We start from the raw sequence: 23042 nt of genomic DNA on the forward strand, positions 1-23042 counted from the left end.
CACGATTATATTGATATACATTGAAAACCATTTTCACTTTAAATTGCTATGTTTACTTGTGTAAAATGCAAAAAAAAGTAACTTTTAAGAAAACCATCCAGATAAAACATGTACAGGTTAAAGACGTGAAACATTTCAGCATGTTTTTTGGAAACCACAAGATGTGAGTTTATATTTTGCACGTTGCACTCTCACATTAGTTCAAACAAACCATACCCTGACTTAAAGACTTCAAAAAATTGTGCAAGATTATATTCATTCAGGTTGATAATCATTTTGAATTTAAAATGTTATGTTTAATCGTGCAAAATGCAATAAATATAAGTAACTCCTAAGAAAATCATCTAGATCTAACAGAACAGGTTAAAAATCCAATACATCTCAAAATATGTTCGATACAACATAAAACGTGAGTTTATCTTTTACACGTTATCACTTTCAAAAAAATTGCCAATAGAAGATGTATGCATTATGATGCACATATTTTTGTCAATTTAATTTTAGCTCATTTCAAAACATTGAAAGTATACAAACCACTCATAAATTGCAAATAAAGTTCTGCTCTTTAAAAAGATTAAAATGAATGTTTTACATGCAAAATGTGTGCATATACTTTTTTAAATTGAAAGTATATTAGCTATTTGTAGAGAAATAACATAGTGTGAATGTAACTTATGTAAATGTAGCATTTAAAATAGCAAAATGATAATTGATGAAGAAATCATTCTTTTGAATAAGATTAGATAGTATATATTTTCACAAGAACACTTAAAAACAACAATATCAAACAACATTTGTATATGAAATACTCTTCATGGCCGCATTACAGACCAAGTATTTCATATATTTAATACTTAACAATGAAGTGCATATGCACATACAAATTATATGGTGTTTGTACGGCCTGGTTAACGACCTGAATGTCACATATATGCAAAAACAAATGCTTCTAACAAACGACACTCAATTAGGCGTGTTACCGATCGAGTGTCACCCGAATCTAAAGAGCAATAATGGCTTGCATACGAGCATCGTATAGCCGCATTATTAACCGATGCCCATATGTTTTTTTGAAAAGGGGAAGGGAAGTTGACTCACCATAAGGATACTAGAATCGCCACGTTACCGATTTAGTACTCACAAAGTGAGCCAATACTTACCACAAGGACACCATAATTCCCGCGTCACCGAGGTGGTGCCCCCGTGGTAAGCACTATTTGATAGAACAGATTACGCACACACTCACATTGTGTGGTAAAGTACCTTATGATTACCGTGCAATACAACAAAAGGCACGCTATCACACACACTAAACACACACCCAAGTCATGTGGTCGGGTACTCTGTCATAAAATATAATATCTAACTTTACCAAATGATTTTCTCATATTAAATTAATCACTTAATATGGGAAGATAAAAGGGGAACAAGAGTTAATATATGTATATGTGTGCTTCTAGACCTATCTCAACAGGGGATCGAAAGGAGAAATGGTTGCATCTCAATAGGGGTCCAAAAGGAGACAGTCTACCAAAGAGCAATGTGCAATAAGTGCTTCTAGATTTACCTCAGCAAGGGACCAAGAGGAGAGATGATTACATCTCAAAAAGGGTCCGAATGGAGGTAGCCAATCAAAGAGCAACGTGCATCTAATGGAACTTAAAAGACCTTAGGGTTAGCTTCATTAAAGAGCTTCAAAAGTTAGTGTTAAAAAGTCCTTTGACCTTACGCAAGCTAGGGCTAACCTCGAGGTGGGAATCATACCCAAGCATGAGGTGCTAAGATGCTTAAAGTGGTCGTGGAAACTTTGCCCAAAGCTTGAGGTGTTATGCTTAAATGACTAAGGTTTTTGAAATGTTAAATTCAAAGATAAATTCTCAAGAGGCACGAACCGTCCATGTGTGATTGACTAAGGCTTGAAGTATTCAATTCAAAACAAATGACTTAAGAAGCATAAAAGACACATGCTTGCTTGATTGACTAAGTCCTTGAAGTATTCAATTCAACCAAATGACTTAATAAGCATAAAAGACACATGTTCAAATGATCCTCCACATGTGGCCCTCATGATGTGCTTGAATGCTATTGGTTAGGTTTTAAAGGGGTCCAATGAGAATTTAGATACATAAAAATAAATAATTAAGTTTTTTCTCTCAAAGAGAAAAAAGAGGACACATGTCCAAATGAAATAATAAAATAATACGAGAGAGAGAGAGAGAGAGAGAGAGAGAGAGAGAGGGGTGTGGACCAAGCATGAGAGGGGGGTATACTCTCCCACACACACACACATTCTCTCTTGGTGTGGAGTGCAAAATGAAAGAGCTCTATCTCCTTCTCCAAGCTTGTTGACAAGTGGAGAGCCTACACTACCACTCTTGGTTATGGAATGCAAATCCAACCAAGAGCCATGCTTCAATGCTTAAGCTTGCCATCTTCTTCATTTTCATTACTATTCTATTATGCTATGCTAAGCAAGAAGAGTGATGATAAGTGAGGAACTATTTCTTTCTCGTATGGAATGTTTCTTCTTCCTCTTCCCTACCCTCATTCCCCGCTAGCTCTCTCCACCTTCGAAGGTGTTTGAGGCCTTGGGACTGAGTCTTTGGATAGTTAATGCTTTTTGCAAAGTTTATATTAAGCTTGTGATGCATGAAACTTTCCATCTTCATAGCATCACCAAGGTCACAAGGAACACAAAGATTGTATTGTAACAAAGTATCTCTTGATGGGAGAATCTATACAAACGCCTTTTGGAGGGGGAACCGGCTCCAAGTAAATCCGATCCTCATTGTCATGTTCTCTAATACTCTCTCTCTTGCAAAAGTATTGTTCATGAGAAGTTAATTAAGTACTATGTTTATGTTGCTACCATCAATTAAGTTCACCCTCCAAGTTCTCAAAGTAATCTCACAAAAACGCTCACTCTAATTTTCTTAATTCCGCTATTCTCAAAGTTCATAGGCCATTTACATTACATACTCCATTGCTGATGTGCACTGCGACGCAAAGCACGCTCCAACACGACCCCGTCTCTCTCTCCTCTCGATGTACCTACAAAGGCGATCGTCTCTCTCTCTCTCTCTCTCTCTCTCTCTCTCTCTCTCTCTCTCTCTCTCTCTCTCTCTCTCTCTCTCTCGCTCTCGCTCTCGGAATAACACCCAACGGGCCCGATCGGGGCCCTACATAGATATTATGTTATGGGCCCGTCGGGCATCTGGTTTTTTTCGGCGGGCCCGTAGGGAAAACATTCATTCTTGACGAGCTCGCAGGGAAAACTGCATTGTCCGACGTGCTTTTTGTGGGTTTTCAGGTTGCTATTAACCGGCTTGTTTATGATCATGTTAAGTGTGATTATGTAATTATATCAATAAGACCTTGTGATCACACAAATTTTTTGATAATTACATAAATATTAAATCCCTGCTCATTATGAGTGCTATGCGAAGAATTGGATTGTGGACTTATGTGCTAGCTTTCATGCAACCCCTCACAAGGAGCAGTTTTCTACATACATTTCCACTCTTGGCACGGTGAAGTTAGGCAATTCTTATGAGCTTCATATATGCGGTGTGGGCAACATCAAGTGCACTGAGTTTATGTTGCACAATGTCAAACATGTACCCAAATTGACAAAGAGTTTGTGGACAGCTAGATGATTTGGGCTACACTACCATATTTTCTCATGGTTCTTGGATTATCAAGAAGGGAAATCTGGTCATGCTTAAAGGCCAGAATTCTAGCTCATTGTACTCACTTTATGTCTCTTCTGTGAAAGAGAATTCTATTTGTGTAGCCGAGCTGCCGTCTACAGAGTTGTGGCATAGCCGGCTAAGACATATGAGTCAATAGGGAATAAAAGTCTTGCAGTGCTCTGGTTATATCCCTGTGTTAGATTACTCTAACTTCTCTTTATGTGAGCATTGTATCTATGGCAAGCAGAATAGGTTGACATCAACGCCTTTGGACAAGGAGTTAGGGAGTCCTCTAGATCTCGTTCATAGTGACTTGTGAGGACCTATGCTAGTCAAGTCTCTAGGGGGAGTGTTATATTTCCTAACATTCATAGACGACTCTACTAGAAAGGTGTGGGTTTATCTCTTGAAGCAGAAGAGTGTCTTTTCGTATTGGTAGAGAACCAATCAGGTAGAAAGCTTAAAGCTTTACGTAGTGACAATGAAGGCGAGTACATCTTCTCTGAGTTCAAGGACTTTTGCAGTAAAAGAGGCATTAGAAGACATTTTACCATGCCTTACATACCTGTCCAAAACGGTGTGGCTGAAAGGATTAATAGAACCATTCAAGAACGGGTCACTTCTATGTTGTCCAGGCTAACTTTACCTCAAGAATTTTGGGGAGAAGCTGTTACAAAACGGCTCCTTACTTGATCAATCGATCACCTAGTACACCACTAAAGTACAAGGTTCCGCAAGAGGTGTGGATGGGCAAAAATCCCAATTATAAAAAAGTCCCTTGCTACTCAAAGTACATGGGAAGATCTTCACTGTCGATGAGTATAGCCGTGACCTACAAGAATCTTCTAAAAGATTAAGGAGGCTATATCCATCTCTCAACAAAGGCAAAAATCTGCTGACAAGTACAAAAGGGCTTTAACGTTCAAAGAAAATGATTGGGTCTTACTTAAGTTTTCCAAGGCTCGATTGAGGCAAACGACGGGTCCCCTTCTCTCCTTCCCTCTCTTGCACGGATCACCCGATCCTTCAGTCGCATCCGACGACATCCCCTTCTTTTGGAAATGCCACGTCAGTGGAATTTCTAAAAGGTTTTAACCAATGTTCTTTTATTTGAACAATGACTATGTGAGTAAGCCAGACAAACAATAATGTAAGTACATTAGGCCAAGGAGGTAATAATCCCGTTGGTGGATCATGCCTTATTGAAATCACAATAACAAAAACAAATAGCCTTCACAAACTATGGTCCGTCTAGGCAACAACAAAGTTTGAGGCGTATGACTGTGGCGTATTGAGGGGGTCTTCATGTTGGGGTGTTGGGAGGTGGTGTGGGGAGAGGCCCTAGGAAACTATGTGCCACGGGGCATTAAATGAACCTCGAGCGGTGGGATTGACGATGGGCAGGGCTTCGGGGGGATCTAGAGGATGATGGACAACCTACAAAAAGTCGCATGTGTTGACTTCTTGGTTAGTAGCCCATGCCTCGAACCCATGACCTTCGCGATGGCAGGAGGTGCCCTAATCGTGCGCCTGTATAGGTTTGCTTGTCCAACTTTCCATTGCACATCTATATAAGCTAAGCCAACACATGTATAAGTAAACAAGGACATAACAAAAAACGTGCCTATGTTCTCGATCGTTGATCCCACCGCTTGATCTTCATTGCAATGATCCCACCGCTTGGTCTTCACTGAAGGACCCATGGTATTTAGTGATGAGGCCAGATAGAGACTTCATTGCATTTAGCACCATAGCTATCGAGCCACAATACCCCTACCGTGTAGTGATGCAACCAAAAGGGATGGTCAGTCCAAACCCAACGACAGAAATTATAGGTTCCCATTGTCGTGATCTCTAGTACCAGTGATAGGATTTGAAGGGCTATCCCAAATGGCTAATGACAAGCATGCACAACTTATACCCTTCTACACCGAAGGGAAAAGTTTACAATTGCCCTTCTAATGACCAAAATGAAAATTTTGCACCCGTCTACATCGAAATACCAAAAAAATAATTAATTATTAAACAAGTCAATATGTCACTTATCTCATACATTAATATTTCACTTATTGCACACTCTTCCATACTACCTCTTTCATTATTAAATGGGACGTGTTTGCTACCTTTTTGATTGTAAAAAGAGACATAAATAATGTTTTGACAAGAAACTATAGCTCAAGATAACACACCCGATCAAGCCATATAACCATGTGGGAAATTGAGACTATAGAATTTGTAACTACATAGAAAAATTACTCCAGATAACACACCTAGTCAAACCATATGACCATGTGGCAATTTGAGACTATTCTCATTGTAAATACATAAATCTATTCTAATTTTGGGTTGTCCAATAATCTCCATGTACGTTTACAATAGATAATTATTGTTACAAGCAATCTACACTTAGAAGGACTGCCTCTGCTACTTCAAAAAAACTAGAAAAGAAAGGAATCGTTGAGTCTTTGAAGAAAGAAAACCAATGACATCACACACCCGGCTTGAGACTTAATGTACATTCACTGTTTTTTTGCCAAGTTCCAATTCTCCAGACCACCTCAAATAAATATTCTCTAGTGAATGTCTAATAATTCAAAATCATCATGGTCAAGCCAAAAAAATTGTTAAAGAAGACCAATCTAGCATGGGGTACCCAATCCTGGAAAATAAAAAAATCGCTCATTAGTTGGAGCTAGAAAAGGGAAGGGGGAAGAGAGGACAGGCCACGTGCAGGACATGCCCCTCTCTTTTCCCTTTGCATCCATCTCTCTCTCTCTCTCTCTCTCTCTCTCTCTCTCTCTCTCTCTCTCTCTCTCTCTCTCTCTCTCTCTCTCTCTCTCGTCAAAGTAGAGGTGAAAACCCGCTGCTCTCTCCCTCTCTCTCTCCCCTTCGCCTGTGTCGCCCACGACTCCAGCCTAGACCTGCTGCTCTCTCTCTCTCTCTCTCTCTCTCTCTCTCTCTCTCTCTCTCTCTCTCATTCGCACGCTTGCAGGCAACAGAGCTCTGTCTCTCTCTAAGGCGTTGTTCAAGGGTTGGGGACACCATTAGATTAGATGCAATCATTGCGAGAATTCACGGTGGTTGGTATTATAGGGGGTGAAGAACGTCTGTGTGCGCACGCATGCGCGAAGCAAAGCAAAACATCATCAGGGGCGTGCAACAGAGCTGTGCAAGGAGGGGGGAGGCAAGCCATTCAAAGAGGGGAGAGACGAGCACACAATGAGGGCGGAGGGAAGCAAGGTGAAGATTCCATAGAATCCTACAACAATTGATTTTAATTTCATCAATGCCAGTAGGTCCCCAAAACGACTTTTTTTGGGTGAATTAAAGGGAATTTGAATAGATGCTCTTGAAGGTTTGAGGGAAAAGAGGGGTGGGGGGCACGTGGTGGAGAGAGAGAGAGAGAGAGAGAGAGAGAGAGAGAAGAAGGAGAAGAGAATTTTGAGGTCGTGGGAAATATCCGACGCGTGCGTGTGTGCTCGTTGTCAGAGGCGAGGGCGGTGACGCATAGAGAGAGAGAGAGAGAGAAGGAGATCTGCAAGTCGACGGTGGACATGGCTGGAAGGTGTCTCTGTCTGCATGCGTGTGTGTGTGGCGACGGACGTGAGTGAGGGTAGGCCTGTATGGTGGTGATAAAAGCATTGGGTGCTCAGCGGGCATAGCGAGCTCTGCAGTCCAAACAGGGACAGTGAATACCGAGCATGAGGCGGAGGCAGGTACAGGAACAGTAGAGGTGAATGGAAGGCTCTCTCTCTCTCTCTCTCTATCTCTATGCAGGTGAGCACAGGGCGCAGAGTCGAGAGAGGCTCACTGTAGATAAGAGATGGGTACATAAGTTGGATGGGGGGCTTGATAGGGCTACCCGCTTGAGAGGAGAGCACATCCTCTTGTCTGAGAGTCCGCAGAGAAGCAAGGGAGGATTGATGCGCAGGAACTAGAGCAAAAAATACAAGCTTTACTTTGTCTAAAGTGGGAGAGGGAATCTGCTATTCTAATTAATTAATAGATTGAGTAGTAGACCCATTAGTCTCAGCACTAAAGGGCACGGGAGAAAAGAGATGGGATCCGCGGTGGGGGTCCAAAGGGGGAATCTCGAGGCGGATGGATGGCGGAAAAAAATGGGCGCCGATTGCAAGCTTAGAGACTCGAACCCGCGCCACCACCATGAGAGGTCAATGCTCTAACCGCTACACCCACAACGGGGAAGTTGACATATGGGCAAACCAAATAATGATAAATAAACTCGAACAACCCCCCCTGCTTGTCTAAGTTTACCTTTTCGTATCCTAGTTTACCCCGGTATCCTACGGTTGCGCACATCTCGATCACCGTGTCTTGACTTCGCTGCCGTGGATCGGAGCGCTTGAGCTTCAAAAATTTCCCGTGCCCTTTAGTGCTCATGACCCATTAGGAAGTAGTGAGCTTTGGGAGTCTGGCAATATGCCTGGCAATTGCTTTTAAAATTTTTTTCTAATTTTTGACTCACTCACGATGATCGAAGGCCGCGGCTTGCGTGAGCTGCTCTCTGTCAAGACTCAAGCGTGAAGCAGCACGAGTAGACAGCTCCAGAGTCGAGGCAAAAATCGCGAGGCGCGGGACTGAACTCATGATCATGAAGCAACATCACAGTTTTAAGAGCTGTAATATACAGATACCTATAGAAATCGTGAGGAACTTGGGGCCAGCCTCCCCGCTTCCCTGCCCACATCTCAGGGGAGTGCCGAGACTTCTTGTATCACTGCCTGGACAGAGAACCCACGCAGGTCGGACACAGTGGACAATGACACCGCTGCCATGCAGCTCTGAGCTCACGTAGGTCGGAGACTCAGACCATAGCAGGTTGACAACGCCGCTGATGCACTCGACGGTCGACAGGTCTGAGGTCATAGCAGCGGCAGCAAGTTGGACGACGGCATGTGCGACTCCTCACTCGAGAGAAGTGAGCATTGAGACTTCAGAAACCAAAGCCTCAAGGAGTGAAATTTTAGGGATGTGTCTTTTCACACGGCGATGGGGTCGGGGCAAACCTCAAACTTCAAAGGTGACACTAATTTGTGGAAATTCCCAAAATACCCCTCAAATTTCAAAAGTTCCCAAAATACCCTTGTATCTATTTTGGTTGGATTGTTCAAGATTTTCTTATCTTTATTCCTTTTTTACTATTGAGATCCGTTTTTTAGTGATTAGCATGTAATTTGTCACAAATTACCTCGCAAAATATGCAGATGAAGCAACTTGTGGGCGGGTTGGGTTGGCTGGAGCAGCTATCAGCCTTTTGGTGCGTGAATCAACATGCGAGATGGGCATAGCTGGCAGGTGCCCTCTTCGTTCTGATAACATAGTTTGTGACTCTTGGTCCACCTTTGAAGAAGGTCCCTTCCTCTGAATAGTCTGAACCCACTGTTAGACTTCCATGGTAATGGAAACCTTGGTATGCTATTTAACTTTTGATAGATGAAAATGGGCCATGTGTGAGATTAGCTCACACTTATGAGACAATGCAAGATAAACTCGATGGGCATTCAATAATCGCCTTGCTGAAGGCTTCGGCAAAGCTGAAGGATTTAAAAAGAGCCGCTATGATACACTCGGAGATTGAGAGAAGGGGTCTATTAGAGCAAAACGCCTTTGTCGGAAGTGCTTTAGTTGATATGTATGCCAAGTGTGGTTCGCTTGCAAAGGCAAAGCAAGTTTTTGATAGACTTCAAACTCGAGATACAGTCTCCTGGAATGCATTAATCACAGGGCATGCCAATAGTGGACGGTGTGAAGAAGCACTGGGGTTGTATGAACAAATGCAACTTGAGGGTGTCTTCCCCAATGCTGTGACATTCCTGTGCAGCTTGAAAGCTTGTTGTACAGTAGGGGCCATAGAAGAGGGCCTTGAACTCCATGGAGAGATCACAAAGCTTGATTTCATTGGTAGCAGTCTTATGGTCAACAGTGCTCTGGTAGATATGTATGCTAAATGTGGTTTCCTTGCAGAAGCAAGCTTTGTGCTCAAGAAGCTGCCAGTACGAGATGTTGTGTCGTGGACTGCTCTCATCGCAGGGTATGCTGACTATGGACATTGTGAGAAAGCACTAAAATATTTCGAGCAAATGCAGTCAGAGGGTGTCTATCCTGATGCTTTCACATATGTCTGCAGCTTGAGGGCTTGCAGTAGCATGAGAGCTGCAAGTAAAGGCCAAGAAATACATGCTGATATCAAGAACAAAGGATTAGAAAGGAACAATTTTGTGGGCAGTGCCTTGGTTGACTTTTATGCCAAGTGTGGCTTTCCTCTGGAAGCACAAGAGATTTTTGACAACCTCCCAGCCCGAGATACAGTCTTATGGAATGCTTTGATTGCAGGTTATGTTGATTGTGGGCTTCACAAGGAAGCACTTAGGTGTCTTGACAAGATGCAAGGTGAAGGTTTCGTTCTTGATACTCCTCTTTGTGTCTGTTGCTTGAAAGCATGCAGTAGTTTAGGAGCTATTGATAAGGGGCAGGAAATACATGCTGAGATTGAAAGACAGGAAATCTCACAAAGTGGTATGGCTGCTGGCAGTGCTTTAGTTGACATGTATGCGAAATGTGGCTTCCTTTCAAAAGCCCAAGAAGTCTTTGATAGGCTGCCTGTTCGTGACATATTCTCATGGAATGCATTGATTGGAGGATACGCAGAACATGAGCATGGTGAGGAAGCGTTTGAGCACTTTGAGCAGATGCAATCAGAGGCTGTTTGTCTAGATTCTGCCACATATGCTTGCATCTTAAAAGCATGCGGATGGAGAGGGGCCATAGGCAAAGGCATTGAACTACATGCAGAGGTTGCAAGAAAAGGACTGTTTGAGAGGGACATGGTATTGGGAAACAGCCTGGTTGGTATGTATGCTGAGTGTGGTTCTTTTAAGAAAGCACATGAAGTGTTCGACAAACTTCCAGCTAGAGACTGTGTTTCTTGGAACATGCTGATAGCAGGTTATGCAGAGTACGAGTATGTTGGCGAAGCACTAAAAGCTTTCCGTGCAATGCAGTCAGAAGGTATCCCTCCAGATGCTTTCATACTTGTTTCTCTTTTAAAAGTTTGTTCCAGTGCAGGAGCTACAGGTGGGGGACAAGAAGTACATGCGCACATAGAAAGGTTGCATTTACTGGAAGGGAACCCTTTAGTTGGCAGTGCCTTGGTCAATATGTATGCTAAATGTGGCTTGCTTGCTAAAGCGCAGCAAGTCTTTGATGAGCTTCGTTTTCAAGAGGTAGCCTGTTGGAATACATTAATGATAGGGTATGCTGAACATGGTTATGGTGAGGAAGCTCTGAAGATTTATCAAAAATTGCAACTTAAGGCAATTCCTCTAGATGCTACTACATATGTCTGCATTCTGAAGGTTTGTGGTCTTGTCAAAGCCGCAGATATGGGTCACAAAATACATGTAGAAGTTGCAAGAAAAGGGCTTTTGCAAAAAGACCTTGCAATTGGCAATACATTGGTGGATATGTATGCCAAGTGTTGCTTGTTTGGTAAAGCAAGAAAGGTGTTTGACAATCTTCCGGTTCGTGATGTCATCTCATGGACTGCGATGATTTCAGGTTATTCTGACAGTGGGGATGGTGAAGAAGCACTCATCTGTTTGGATAAGATGCAGTCTGAAGGTGTCTTCCCAAATGCAGTGACGTTAGTATGTGCTCTGAAAGCTTGTGGAAGCATAGGAGCCATAGATAGAGGCCAAGAATTGCATGCTGAGATTGAGAGAAAGGGTCTATTGGAAAGTGATCCTAATGTGAGCAGCACATTGGTTGACATGTATGCTAGATGTGGTTCACTTCACATAGCACAGCAAGTGTTTGATAGGCTTCCTGCTAGAGGTGTAATGTCATGGAATGCATTGATTGCGGGTTATGTACAGATTGGTCAAAGTGAAAATGTGTTTTCAATCTATGACAGAATGCTAAGAGAAAATCTAAACCCAGATCCAGTCACCTTTCTTATTGTCCTGAATGCATGTAGTCGTACTGGTCTTCTCAGTAAGAGTCGGACATTCTTTGAAACCATGAGCAATGAACATGGCCTTGATCCCATGCTTGAGCACTGCAGCTGTGTCGTGGATCTCCTTGTCCGTGCAGGCCAATTGTGCGAGGCTGCAGCAGTCATCAAGAAAGTGCCACTTTCTTCCAATTTTGAGATGTGGCACACTGTTTTAGGTGCTTGTAGGAGCTGGGGAAATGTGGAGGTCGGTGTAGAAGCTTTTAAGAATGCCACAAGCTTTGATTAAATAAGTTTTGCCATACATATGCTATAATATACAAATGTGGGCATGCATCAGCGGGAAGTCGAGAAGGTGGAGGTCTTGAGATTGAAAAGTTGGGGTATGCACGCAATTATAGTGTGGGAGAAAGGTCTGAACAGGTGGTATTTCCTCAACACAGTGGTCCTGAATGCTTTATTGGTGCAGTTTAGTGATGTCTGCATTGTGAGGACTTGGCCAGGCTTGATTATCGTATCTGGCTAATTGACCTTATGTATGCATAATGCTCATGCCAACTTGGAACTGATTGCATGGCAGCATTATAGAGAACACTTTAAAGTAGCTGCTATACTTAAGCCACAGATCACTCAAAAACAGGGAAGCAAATAGTCAGCATAAAAAATCCTTCATTGGGTAAGTTTTCTCTGTTTGCTAAGTATTTTTTTCTTTGCTTCCAAATATTTATTTTCTAGCTCATGGAATTGTTTTACAGTGCAGGTGGTCCTTTTTTCTGCTTAGAATGACCCTTGGAGAGTGGAAGGAGAAACACGAATTTCCAGGTAATGATGTAGGACAGTTTCCATGAAAATGTACTTTGTTCTCGTTCTTTGAAATCAAGTGCCTACTTAAAAACTCTCTCTCAATGTGTCAATATATGTTTTTTCTATTGTCTGCATGCTCTAATACAGGTAGCCAGAGTGGAAATGGATGTTCCAACTCAGTACGGACCCGAAGAGCAATTGCATTGTAGGTGCCGTTGGATGGTATCTAGCTCTGCCTCCAGCTTTTGCAAGGTGCTTCTTTATTACTATGAGGCTTTTGTGTTGCAAATGATTGTAATAAGAGCCTATGGTTTGATATTTTCTTGTTGGTGCCTCCTAACTGCTGTTTAGTTTCTGACGAACCTAGGTATCAATGGTGTGATCAATCAACATATGATTGATCCTGGATATGATCATAGAAAGAAAGAAAGAAAGAAAGTTTATGTAACATTTTAAAGGCCAATGTGGCCATGACACCACAACAGTTGCATCCAATGATAGTTTTCTCTCCCTTCTTATATTAAAAATAAAACCCTAAAGGTAAAGTCTAATGACTGTCTATCTAAGGAATACATTCATACATCTAAGGAATACTCCAAATTATGCAAGATATTACAGAAATCTGCTCTCTCAATGTTGTGTCACCCTCCTTAGCAGATGTACTTGTATGTGGTTGATATGCTATGGAATCCTTCTCATATGGTGCTCAAGAATAGTCCTGATCTGGTGGGAATGGGGGTGTCTGGGTCTTTTCCTCGGTAAACGTGGACGCCTCGCTCGACTAAGGGTCAATTCCATAGTAACACGGGACGCCTGTATCTTTGTTCTTTTCACAAGTTAGGTATGTTATCCTTCAAGAGGCCTCAACAGGTAATGGGAACCTTGAAGGAGAAAGCAGTGTTTAACCTTACCAACTCACTTCAGTGTAGATACGTCTTAGATGACTGACTAACACAGTCATAGCTTAAGATGTAATGTGATGTGGTATCATTACCTGATTAGAACATGCAATATGCAGATGCTAGATAATGTGACTTAACAGGTATTTGTGTACTTTTTGCAAGAGCTTGATGAAAGTATTTGTTGAGTCTTGATGTCATTGAGAATTGTGATTGGAACATTTTTTTTGAGAAGCGCAATCGTTACTTTAAAGAGTTTTCTGTGAGCATGTAGTGGACCTGCTGAGTGGAAGTTGTATTAGTTTGGAGACATTGTGCTTTATAATTTTTGATAGTTAAGACTCTCTAGGCTCTGTCAAATGATGAGGCATGGCACCTTGTCCATAACATAGGATTTGGCAAAGGCCATGATGCAAGGCGTCAGATAATTCTATAAAAATCGGGTGTGCGGCCATCCTCCATTGGACAAAACTGGAAGCAGAGCCTAAAGCACATTAGCCAGCTCCTCCTTCGAAAAGGGCATGCTAGACACACACTTATAAGTGAGACGGAAAGGCCATGACCCAAGGTATCAGGTAGTTGGTGGCATCCAAAAACGCAGCCGGAACTTGGCCTGCGGCTGGCTGAAAAACATAGCCCAGATCAGCCCCTCTTTGTGCTCCGGATCCACTAGGTGTCGTCAAGCCTAGGCCTAGGCTCTGATATCATGTCAAGGTGTAGCAAGGTAGCTAGGTAGGTAGTGTTCGGTACAAATTCGGTACGTAAGGTACGTAGTATAGAATGGATTGAGTTTTAGTTACATAAAAAATCGTCCTTTTTGTCACAAAGCCTAAAACTGAGAGTACTTCATGCATTTACCTATGCATTCACCAAGGCTTCAAATAAAGACTAGAGTCCATGACTCTAACCGAACAATGAAGACACTGAGCTGATCAATGTCTACAGCGAAACAATGTCGGATGTGTGATGTCATAGTCTCACAACTAAGAGCATGTAAAAAAAGTATATAATGATAATCCAAGACAAAAGTATGAAGTCCTGACTCTAATAAGTACTACAAACCGCACAATGCACAATTTTTTTATTTAAAAAAAAAACACATTCGTACTGAACGCTATCCATATGTACGGATCCGTACTGTACGGCTGTATTGTACGGATCATATCCGTACGTTGTACGGATGCAACCTTGAAGTGTAGCAGAAGGCATGGAGACAAGGGAACACGTGAAAGAGAGGAGAAGAGAGAGAAACACTAGAGAGAGATGGCGGAGAGAGAGTGTGGCTGTTAGAGCTACACCACTCCGCTGTGGCATCTAGGGTTAGGGCATGCTTGTATCGGCTAGTGTGCACCCAGGCTGGCCACCCATGCATTACACATTGTAGGCTTCTAGTGGTCTTGGCCTGGCCGATTGTGGCCGGCTGGACCTGATCTGGTCTAGAGAGGCCCCTCTCTTGGGCAATTCCTGATTTATTTCATTACGAGGTCATGGGGGCTAATTTGAGGCTGGCTGCCCTGCTTCTTGCAGGTATTTAGGCAGCCAGGCGCCCCCTCAGGTTTATGCTGTATTTGTGGCGCCACCTCGTGGGGATGCACCTTTGTGGTCTATGCTGCCAGCCCCTTTCTCGCAATCTCTCTGTGTGTCTTTGTCTCTCTTCTTCTCCTTGGTAAGACCAAGGTAATGGTGTTTAACACCACGGCGCAGTGGGTAAGGAGGTCCGCCCCCACTTTTACATATGGTCGAGAGACTATGGAGTATGCATACACTTATCTTGGGGCGGTTTTCAGTGGTCCAGTATTTTCCCTGAGGCGTGCAGCAGATACGCGATTGACCAGAGCCTTTGCAGCATTGGGGAGACTTGAGAGGATATGTTCGCAGGTTCAGTTCCATGAACCTCGGACAAAGCTTTGGCTCTTCTTTGGTCACTTCGGCCACGCTGTACGGAGTGGAGATATAGGGCCCCTCAGTTGATCATCATGAAGCCCTAGGTGTCTATGATTTCCCGGATGATTAGGGCCAAGGCCTCAGTACCACAACATTATTAGGGCAGAGCTCGCTGCTCCTCCATTGCTAGTGGAGGGGCTCACTCGATAAGTTTCATTTATGCATAGCACTTGGGCTCTCCCTACAAACAGACATGCTCGATTAGCACTAGAGTCTTCGCGACAACTGGCATTGCAGGGAGATAAATCATGTTAATATGCAGAGATGGCATCTTGGTTTCAGTTACATGGCTTTAGTATGGATCGGTTACCCCCATTTCAATACTCTCTGGATGCACCCTCCATCTCTCTGACTAGGGTAGAGATTACCAGGCTCATTAGACAGGACTTGATTCAGCTGGATACAAAGAGGACATGGATACAACCTACACATGAGCTAGGTACGAAGATGACTTTCTATAGAGAGCATCTTCTCCAACTCAAGGAGGATGGTTTTGTGATGAGACCAGGATACATGGACACTCATGTATCCCACAGGATATGATGTGCTATTGGTCAGATACGCACATCCTCACATCAGCTAGAGATCGAGACCTATAGATTTAGAGGAGTACCCGCTGAGTCCAGGATTTGTCAGGTGTGCCAGATAGAGCCAGAGACAGAGCTACATTACATATGTCATTGCCCAATATACTATGAGATACGAGGCCGCTTTCACTGTCTGTTCAGAGAGGGTTTTGGGCCACTTTCTAGAGTCATGAGATACCAGGATCAGAGATGCCTCGAATTATACTTAATGGAGATTCGCAAACACAGAGAGGACCTCTTGAAGAGGGGTACAATGAGAGAGATCCAGCAACAGCGAAAGATTACAGGTTTCTTTTAGTCACAGATAGAGGAGTCCGAGAAGCCCCAACAACATAACAACACTCGAGGCACCAGAGGCATACTGCTTGATCGGGCGATAGAGTTGGGGCGGTCCCGTCGCCCATGGATGAGGGGGCACTCTCACCATCGATGCAGACTGCGACACAGGATCCATACCATACTGGTGCGCCATAGGAGCCGTCCTGACAGAGTGCCTACCTTGGAGGACATTGAATCTATATAGCCTTTTGGATACTGATGTATATGTATATGATGCCTCGACTGTCAGAGAGCTCCATTGTATCAACTCACCCTTTGTATTCCCCTTGTATCAGCTTTCACCCCACCCTACCCACTATTTTGTTTTCAATTCTTGTACTTTTTGTACCCAGACCTGGTATTAGATTTACCACATGTAACCTTTTGGTCTCATAGGTCATTTTGGCCTTTTGAAGACGTTGATATTACATTTCTTTTCTTTCATTTTATTCCTTCTTCCGCTCCACTTTGACATGGTATCAGAGCGTAGGTGGTGCATATGCCCGACTCTTCCTGTAATAGACTTCGACACTCCAAGCCAAAGATCTAGAGCAACACACGCGAGAGAAAGTGAAAGAATTGAACAAAACTGAGAGAAAGAGACAACACGGCACGGAGGAGTTCCACGCTTAGAGATATTGGCCCCAAAGACTGGCGTCCCTTCTTGGTATTTCTTTATTATTACTCTTGCACGAGTACAAGGGCCGGGGGTCGTCTCTCTTTGCAGTGGTCCCAAGCTAATCTGCCCGCAGAGGAGACCCTGACACACTTTTAAAGTGAAAAGTTGTTACATGAAAAGCTTCACTTCTAAAAGCATCTTACCTCAAAATCTAGCACCCCAAGGGATGTCCGTAAACGTTGCCACCTCACCTACTATCATTGCCAGTCGCGCCGCAAATCCGGGGCTGTCCATATAGCCTGCCACGGTAGCATGATCTTCGTAATTTTTGGGTCCTTGCTTTATTTTCATAAGTATTAGGCCCTTCATACTTATGAAAATAAGTATTATTTGGGTCCTTGCTTTATTTTCATAAGTATTAGGCCCTTTGGCCGGAGTACCATAAGTTGGAACAACTTATTATATTAATTTAAGCCACTTTGCGAGGTTCCATAAGTTGGATAACTTCTTCAACTGCTTCTTTCACTAGGGTTGGCCCTTTTATGTCCGGCCTTTATCCTTTAGGCCATGCCATGTCCTCACTTTGTGACATACCCCCCGCTTCAAAGAAATGTAATTACCTCGATTACACCTGCAAAACATTGGACAAGAACTAGTTTAGCAGACACTGACTACCGAAATACTAGACCACATATATCTAGCACTTGCACTAAGACGACAATCACTGAACATTCATATCACTATCATGTCAAAGGTGGCAACGAAAGATGCAACGAAGACAAGAACTGGCTTGTGATCTGGTGAGTACCTCGACTCCGATCTAGAACACCTGCAATGCCAAACACATGAACAAGGCGCATGTCACAACTCCATGACGTGGCTGCCCAGTACACACACACACCCTTTGGCAAGGACTCTCGGCTGCAAGTGATGACGCGGCTGCCCTGTACAGAGGCTGAAATGCTGAAGTGGCAAGGCTGTACGGCAGCCCCTGGAAAAAGCGGAATGGTTGACGCGTGGCAGGTTGTATGGACGTCCGTGTTTTACGGCAAAAATTGCAGCAGTTTTTACAGCAGCTTTTGTTATGCTTTTTGGCTACGCAAATTTGAGAGAGAGAGAGAGCTCTTTTGCTTTGCTTTATTGTTGAGAGAGAGAGAGAGAGAGAGAGAGAGAGAGAGAGCTTGTGAGAGACAGAGAGCTTTTGCTTTATTTGGCAAGGCTTTTGAATTTCAGCTTTTGGGGCTCTGCTTTTGGCATCCCTTGTAAACCTTTAAATAAGTGGGCATACCTCCCACTTCTCAGAGCATCTGCACGGAGAGTCTGAGAGTAAGAGCCTCCCACTCACCTGTACTTTTGCAACAGATTAATACAAAAAGAAATATCGAAAGGGGCGCCAGTCTCGGGGGCCAACATCTCTAGGCACGGAACTCTGCCGGGCCAGTGTCGAATCAACTGGGAACTGTGAACTGTTTTGAAGTGATTTATTGTGGTGTCACGGTAGATTCTCGACTTGGAGTGTCCAAGTCTGTCACAGTGGTATCAGAGCACGGCCGATTTCTCTTCTACGGGAAATCCGATCCCTTTTACACGGCACTTATGGCTTCAAATAAAGATCAGTCGACTTCCTTTGCATCCGGAGATGTGGGAAGAGATCACAACAAAGATTCTCGCGAGGAGTACGGCCTGCCTCGGCCTACTCAGGCAGAGATCGAAGAGATGGAGCGTCGACGATTGATGGACGATGCAACAAAGATGTGCCGGACCTCCTTCGACAGACCACAGAAGCACCCCTCAAACCGGCCCTGAAGAAACCTCCTACTCCAAGGATGTACACAGAGCAAGAATTAGAAGAGGTGGTTGATGCACGAATTGCTCAGCTTTTTGACGCGCAGAACAAAGTTAAAAAGAACGACAAAAAGTAGAAGAAAGGCACTGACTTCCCCGGTTATTTGGGTCGTCAGTCTACATTTGAGTCGGCAAGAAAACAGAAGAAGCGTGTTCGATTTGAAGGAGTAACCCAGTTCTTCTTCTTCTTCTTGTGATAGTCCTTCTAGCTCCTCTGACTCGAGCGAAGAAGACAGAAAAGGCAAAAAGCGAAGCAAAAAGCAAAGTTTTGTAAAGGGCAAGAAAAAGGCAAAGAAGCCTTAATCTCGCCCGGTGGTTGACAGTTCTACAAAGGACTCGTCTTCAGATAGTTCGGACTCTGATGACAACAGCTTTTACGCAAAGAAGGAGAATTTTTATAAAGCCAACCAGTATGAATTTTTGGAAGATAAAAGCAAGAAAGTTAGAGAGTTTAAGGAAGGTGGACATTCAATAAAATTTGACACAGTTTTTGGTTATAGAGATGCTTCGAAGGCTTTGTCTTTTATATAGCAGTTTGACATAGCTTTCTCTGGAGGGCGTTACTGAGAGTACTCCAAGATTCGAAAAGCTGCCTCTTACTTCAAGGGGAATGCTCGAACTTGGTGGTCCACGCTTCTATTAAACAAGACAACGCCAGTTAAATGGCTGAAATTTAAAAGGATTTTTATTTCTTCTTGGCTTACTCGAGAGTATGAACGCGACATACGAACTGCTTGGAACCATCTTCAGCTGACCAAGAAGGATACAGTGGACGCTTATTGCGAGAGATTCTGGAGCTCTTTTCTACCCGCCTCTTCATTTAAGAAGATCTCGTTCAAAGAATAGATTGAGCGGTTTACCTTGGGTCTTCCTACAAAGATCCGAGATCACTGCTTACAACTAAAGTCAGCTTCCATTGAGGAGTTGATGAGTCATGCGAAACGGGGTTTTGCCATTCACTCAGGTAGTTTGACCTACCCCATAGATGAGATCATGACGCAAAGGGCCGAACAGACTTCGAAAAATGAAAGTAGAAAGAGGAAGAGCAACCCAGAAAAGAAAGAAAAGGATGCACGACCCAAACTCACTCCTCAAGAGAGAGCTCTCTACATCAAGGAGGGGAAGTGCTTTGGATGCCGGGAAACTGGGCATATCTCGGTGAAGTGCCCTAAAAAGGCACAGAAAGAACAGAACGACAAGGACGATGAGATTCCTGAGAGTTCGAGAGCAGCTGAGAAACGTGGACAAAAAGGCAAGATGAAAACAGGACTGGTTCCAGATTGCGTGGGTACTGACCCCAGCACGATGGATGAGAGTACAGAACTTTGCCAAGCTTGGGGCAAAGTAAAAGACCAAGAAGCCCTGATCTTCTTCGATGGAGGAGCCAAGGCCAACTTCATTTCACCGGAATTGGCGGCGCGGCTCGAGATCACACCCGATCGGATGGGACCACTAGCAGAGGCAGTTCTAGTGGCACCCGACAGGGACATAGCCATTACACTTGTCATTGGCAAACTTCGGTTGCATTGTCAGGGGTATTTGGGACATGAGGACTTTTACATAATGCCTTTGGAAGGTTGTGATGTCCTCTTGGGAATTCCCTGGAACCACAAGAACAACGCTGTGGTCGACTATTGGGCGAGGAAAGCGACTTTACCACAGAGAAGGGCAGAACCATTATACTCGATGTAAAACGTAAGGGCGAGTCTGTCCCTATTGTATCGGCTTCGGCCATTTCAAAATTAATGAAATCTAGTCTGTTTGTTTACTCGATCTTTTTGAAAGAGTTGAATGATGAGGATAGGACAAATATATCTGAACTTGATAAAGAATGCCAAGATTTTCTCCACGCTCATGCCGATTGCTTCTCAGAGGGCCTGCCATGCGAGTTACCACCCGCTTGTCTTGAAGATCATACCATTGATCTGGTACTTGGAAGCACACCACCGAACTGGCCACCTTACCGTGTGAGCCGAGCCAAGAACGAAGAAATTATGAACTAAGTGAAAGATCTCTTGGATAAGGATCTTGTCTAGCCTAGTACTTCACCGTACTGCTCTCCAGTGTTGTTGGTTTCGAAGAAAGACGGATCTTGGAGAATGTGCATCGATTATAGAGCTCTCAACAAAATCACCATCAAGAATAGATTTCCGATTCCTAGAATCGATGATATACTTGATCAACTTCAGGGATCCTCGTGCTTTAGCATGATCGACTTGAAAAGTGGATATCATCAGATCCGAATCGCGCCGGGAGATATCTACAAGACAGTCTTTCGGACGACTTTTGGGTTATTTGAGTTTTTGGTGATGCCTTTTGGCCTAACCAATGCTCTTGCGACATTTAACCGGATGATGGACATGATTTTTTGAGAGTATAGACTATTTGTTGACACTTTCTTTGACGACATCATTGTTTTCTCCAACGATGAGGCAGAACATAGAGAACATCTGCTTCAGGTCTTTCAGGCATTACGAGATCACAAGTTAGTGATTAATGCGAAGAAAAGTGAATTTTTCTTACTAGAGATACACTTTTTGGGACACATTGTTTCAGCAACAAGAATGCAAATGGATCTGGCTAAGATAGAGACTATCCATGATTGGCCCGATTTGAAGAAGCTTCTTGGGATTGTGTTCGTATTACAGGCAATTTATTAGAAAGTTTGCAGAGGTTGCTTCCCCTTTGCATATCTTGACACAGAAAGGAGTCCTTTTCTTGTGGGGACCCACAGAGGTGACTACCTTTCAAACATTAAAAGAGAAATTGACTACGGGACCAGTTTTGACTTTGTCGGACTTGCAGAAGTCATTAGAAGTCACTTCTGGCTTGTGGTCGTAGTCTGGGTGTGGTCTTAATGCCAGAAGGCCATGTCATTGCTTACGAGAGCCGATTGTTCTCAAGGCCGGAGTTGACAACACAGATTTATGAGAGAGCTTTTGGCGGTTATCCATGCTCTTACTCAGTGGCGGCGTTACCTACTCGGAGCAGATTTTACTCTCTTTACAGACCATCAGAGTTTACACTACTGCTTGTCACAGAAGCAGCTATCGGAAAAGCAGATGCTGTGGGTGGACATCTTGTCACAGTTTCACTTCTAGATTGTCCATGTACAGGGACAAAAGAATTTGGTGGCAGATGCTTTGTCTCGGAAGCCGTTGGTTCTGGCTATTTCCGCGATGAATCATAGAAGCTTCGAGGATATGGTCGATCAGTATGCCACAGATGCGGATTTTGCAGACATTTTACACGGATACGGGATTGGGAGATAGTAGCGGGATATTTCATTTGGGATGGCTGCTTGATGAGGAAAACCATGGGGTAGTGCAATTTTTCTTTTGGCCGAGACTCAAGAAGGATGTGGACGAGTTTGTATGTAGTTGCTTGGTATGCCAGAAGGTCAAGTTTGACAGGCATAAAGCACAGGGATTGTTACAGCCTTTGCCCATATCCACCCGCCCCTGGGAAAGTATTGCAATGGATTTCATTTTTGATCTCCCGAGTACACAGAGTGGTCACGATGGTATCTGGACTGTTATTGACAAATTTAGCAAGCAGGCTCATTTCATTCCAGTGAAGAAAATAGTCAAGCCGAATCATTTAGCGAGTCTGTTTGTGGCCCAGATCTTCAGATTACATGGCATGCCCGAGACGATTGTCTCCTTCAGGGACCTTAGATTCCTGAGTTTGTTTTGGAAGGCAATTTGAGAGAACATTGGCATGCGGTTGCAGTTCTCGCCATCTTTCCACTCGCAGACCGACGGGCAGTCTGAGATTGCCAATTCAGTGGTACTAGATTTATTGAAGTCCTACATCTCGGATCAGAAGACTCAATGGGAAAATTATTTACCTTTGGTGGAATTTGCCTACAACAACACGATACACTCTTCGACGGGGAACGCGCCATTTGAGATTATTGAAGGTGCTGCGAAGGTTCTACACTTCCTAAGCACGAAAGATAAGATTTTTGAAGCCGATGAGTACACACGCGACTTGGACTCGGCTTTTGCCAAGGTCCGCGAGGCTTTGCAGAAATCTCAGGAAAGACAGAAAAAGACAGCAGATCGCCATCGTCGCGATTTGAAATTGAAGGAGAATGATTGGGTGCTCTTACGTTTTGAGAAGGCCCGCCTGAGAAAGAAAAAAGGGAAAGGAGAGGCTTTTTCCAAAGCTTAGTATGCGATACTATGGACCTTTCCAGATCTCCGAAAAGATCAATGATGTCTCCTTCCGACTGAAGTTGCCTGACACTTGGAGGATTCACAATGCATTTCATGTGAGTCTCTTGAAACCTTTTAAAGGTGATGTGCCCGAAGATGGGGAGCCTGATTAGCAACCTGAAGTGGAAGAAAACGAGGAGAT

General features: G+C 43.6%; 2 protein-coding genes across 2 annotated transcripts; both read left to right on the forward strand.

Moving 5' to 3' along the window:
* Positions 1-9054: 9054 nt before the first annotated feature.
* On the forward strand, positions 9055-11953 carry LOC147441527 (pentatricopeptide repeat-containing protein At3g09040, mitochondrial-like). Its single transcript, XM_086483139.1, has one exon. The coding sequence runs from the start codon at positions 9191-9193 to the stop codon at positions 11951-11953; it is 2763 nt and encodes a 920-aa protein (XP_086339265.1). The 5' UTR covers positions 9055-9190.
* A 42-nt stretch (positions 11954-11995) lies between these two features.
* On the forward strand, positions 11996-13555 carry LOC147441528 (uncharacterized). Its single transcript, XM_086483141.1, has 4 exons — positions 11996-12087; positions 12290-12340; positions 12425-12486; positions 12616-13555. Exons 1-4 carry the CDS (start codon positions 11996-11998, stop codon positions 12675-12677), a joined length of 267 nt encoding a protein of 88 aa, XP_086339267.1. The 3' UTR covers positions 12678-13555.
* Positions 13556-23042: the final 9487 nt, after the last annotated feature.

The sequence above is a fragment of the Adiantum capillus-veneris genome, chromosome 15 (genome assembly GCF_014529385.1).
Source record: "Adiantum capillus-veneris isolate H3 chromosome 15, ASM1452938v2, whole genome shotgun sequence".
NCBI classification, from domain to species: Eukaryota; Viridiplantae; Streptophyta; class Polypodiopsida; order Polypodiales; family Pteridaceae; genus Adiantum; species Adiantum capillus-veneris.